At 48.8% G+C, this 3,546-nt stretch overlaps 1 protein-coding gene across 1 annotated transcript in view; it reads right to left on the reverse strand.

Moving 5' to 3' along the window:
• SH3GLB2 (SH3 domain containing GRB2 like, endophilin B2) overlaps positions 1–3,546 on the reverse strand; it is a 16,823-nt gene that overhangs the window by 10,154 nt on the left and 3,123 nt on the right. Inside the window, exon 2 of the mRNA XM_021707812.1 lies at positions 2,642–2,770. Coding sequence (XP_021563487.1) covers positions 2,642–2,684 — 43 coding nt within the window. The 5' untranslated portion in view covers positions 2,685–2,770. The remainder of the gene's footprint in view (positions 1–2,641; positions 2,771–3,546) is intronic.

A 3,546-nucleotide genomic window follows, 5' to 3' on the forward strand; every position in this document is an offset into this window, starting at 1 on the left:
GGATTGCCTGAGTCCGCGGGTTCGAGACCCGCCTGGGCAGGCGAGACCTCATCTCTACCACAAATCAAAAAAAATAAAAAAATTAGCCGGGTGTGGTAGCACGCGCCTGTAGTTCCAGCTAACGGGAAGTCGGAGGCGGAAGGATCGCTGGAGCCCAGCAGGTCGAGGATGCGGTGGCCGGGAGCAGCCACTGCACTCCAGTGTGGGCAACAGTGAAACTCCAACTCAAAAAAAAAAAAAATTTTTTTAAAGTTGGGGGTGGATATCGGGCTGGTACAGATGCATCAGTAGCTGCATACTATGGAGAACACAGGCTTTCAAATCCCAAACAAACACCAATAACAATCCCCAGAGGGATCAGAATTTAGAACTGCTCTATTACCTAACATATTCAGATCGCAACAAAAATTTATGAAGCACAATTTATGAAGCAAACAAAGAAACAGCAAAGTGTCCATACACAGGGGAAAAAAAATCGACAGTGTCTCCAAAGAGGCACAGATGTTAGAGTTAGCAAACAAGAATTTTTATTTTTTTGGTACACACATTCAAGAGAATACCTTTCAGTAGAAAAAGCTGTGATGTCCTAAAACACACTACAGCAAGAATGATCCTCAAAACAAACTCCGACTCAAAAAGAAAGAAAATTATAGAGACAAAAAGCACATTCATGGTTGGCTGGAGATGGGCACGAGGCTTGGCAGTAAACAGACGCAAGGCACTTTGGGGGGTAATGGAGATATTCTTTATTTTATTTATTTACTTACTTAGTTCGTTAGTGAGTGAGTGAGTCAGGGCCTCACTCTGTCACCCAGGCTGTAGTGCAATGGCAAGGTCATGGCTCATTGCAGTCTCAATCTCCTGGACTCAGGCAATCCTTCTGCCTCAGCCTTCCTAGTAGCTGGGACTACAGGCACGGGCCACCACAGCCAGCTAATTTTTAAAATTTTTTTGTAGAGGCGAGGTCTTGCTATGTTGTCCAGGCTGGTCTCGAACTCCTGGGCTCCAAGTGATCCTCCCATCTCTTCCTCCCAATGTGCTGGGAATATAGGCGTGACCCGCTACACCCAGCTGGAAATGTTTCTTAAATTGGATTGTAGAGATGTTTGAACAACTGTAAGTTTACTAAAAGTCTTTATATTATACACTTAAAATAAGTGCATTTTATGGCACATAAATTATACTTCAATTACTTTTTTAAAAAAGCTTGAGGTGACTCTAAGTGCTATAGTAAGAAGCTCTCTGTAATGCAACGCCAAGTCAAGAAGTCAGACTGCAGAATAGCACACACAGTATGAACCCATTAAGAAATATACACAGGCCGGGCGTGGTGGCTCAAGCCTGTCATCCTAACACCTTGGGAGGCTGATGCGAGAGGACTACCTGAGCCCGGGGGCTCAAGACCTGCCTGGGTGACTTGGCAAGATCTCATCTCTACAATAAATCACAAAAACTAGCTGGGTGTGGTGGCGTGCACCCATAGTTGCACCTACTTGGAAGCTGAGGTGGAAGGATCGCCTGAGCCTAGCAGGTCCGGGGGGGCCGTGAATGTGCCATTGCATTCCTGCCTGGGCGACAGAGTGAGATTCTGACACAAAATCTAAAAAATTAGGCCAGGCGCAGTGGCTCAAGCCTGTAATTCCAGCACTTTGGGGGGCTGAGGCGAGAGAATTACCAGGGGTCCCAGACCAGCCTGGGCAACTTGGCGAGACTTCATCTCTACAATAAATCAAAAAATTAGCCAGGCGTAATAACGCACACCTATAGTTCAGGTACTTGAAAGGCTGAGGCATAAGGATCACCAGAGCCCAGCAGGTCAACACTGGGGTGGCCGTGAGCATGCTGCTGCCCTCCAGCCTGGGCAATAGAGTGTAACTCAAAAAAAAAAAATTAAAAAAAAAATTAGGCCAGGTGCAGTGGCTCAAGCCTATAATCTCAGCACTTTGGGAGGCCGAGGCAAGAGAACTGCCTGAGCCCAGGGGTTTCAGACCAGCCTGGGCAACTTGATGAGACCTCGTCTCTACAATAAATCAAACATAAGCCAGATGTGGTGGCGCACGCCTGTAGTTCCAGCTGCTTGGAAGGCTGAGGCAGAAGGATCGCCTGAGCTCAGCAGGTCGAGGCTGTGGTGCCCGTAAGTAGCATGCCACTGCACTCCAGCCTGGGTGAGACTCAAAAAAAAAAAAAAAAGAGGCTGAGGTGAGTGGATTTGCCTGAGCCCGCGGGTTTGAGACCCGCTGGGCAACTTGGCGAGACCTCTTCTCTACAGTAAAGCAAAATGAGCCGGGAGTGGTAGCGCGCGCCTGTAATTCCAGCTACTTGGAAGGCTGAGGCGGAAGGATCGCCGGAGCCAGTAGGTCGAGGCTGCAGTAGCTGGGAGAGGCCACTGCACTCCAGTCTGGGCGACAGAGTGAAACTCCAACTCAAAAAAAAAAAAAAAAAAAGAAATACACATATACCAAAGCTGGTTAAAGGAGGGTTGCAGTTTTTGCTGTTTTTTTCTGTACTGATTGAGGTTTTTACATTTAGCATGAATTCAGGTGCTATTTGCATATATATATATATTTTTTAATTGAAGGAAGGGAGGGAACATCAAAGCACGAGACTGTGACCCCAATTCCCGGCTGTGAGGCCGGCTTACCGTAGGGAGTAGTGGGTCCCAGCTCACTGGCCGCCTCCGACATGTACTGAGCCAGCAGCTCCCCGTTGGTGACCCGCGAGGGGACCTTCCTGTCCAGCTTCTCATACAGGAACTCCTCCACTCGGGCACCTGTAGGGAGACAGTAGCCAAAGCCACAGGGCTCTTCAGTCCAAGCCGGAAGACAGAAGCCAAGGTGGCAGGAACAGAGCCAGTCAGGCCCTGCCCACAGAAGCTCCCAGCCTGGTGTCTTCCATAATATTCTCTTGTTCATGTCCACTTCACACCTGGTAGACTGCCGCTGTTAACCCGTCACTCTACAGAGGAGGAAGCCAAGGTGCACAGACACAAAGTGTCTGCCCGAGGGTCACAGTTGGGAGTTCTGCGGCTGAAGTCAAAACCGTTTGTTAATTGGAGTCTCACTCTGTCGCCCAGGCTGGAGTGCAGGGCATGCTCACAGCCACCGCAGTCTCAACCTGCTGGGCTCAGGTGATCCTTCTGCCTCAGCCTTCCAAGAAACCAGAACTATAGGTGTGTGCCACCACACCTGGCTAATTTTTCTTGAATTTTTGCAGAGACGAGGTCTTGCCAAGTTGCCCAGGCTGGTCTCGAACCCATGGGCTCAGGCAATTCTCTTGCCTCAGTCTCCCAAAGTATTGGGATTATAGGTGTGAGCCACTGCACACGGCCAACTTCTCCCTTTTTAAACATTATTATTGTTATTATTATTTTATCTGGAGTCACTCCGCCACCCAGGCTGGAGTGCAGTGGCATGCTCAAGGTTACCCCAGTGTCTGCTGGGCTCCAACAATCCTTCCACCTCAGCCTTTCAAGTAGCTGGAACCACAGGTGCATGCTACCACACCTGGCTAATTAAAAAAAAAAAAAAATTCAGCCGGGCTCAGTGG

The sequence above is a fragment of the Carlito syrichta genome, unplaced genomic scaffold, assembly GCF_000164805.1.
Source record: "Carlito syrichta isolate Samal-C Ts95f unplaced genomic scaffold, Tarsius_syrichta-2.0.1 Scaffold126431, whole genome shotgun sequence".
NCBI classification, from domain to species: Eukaryota; Metazoa; Chordata; class Mammalia; order Primates; family Tarsiidae; genus Carlito; species Carlito syrichta.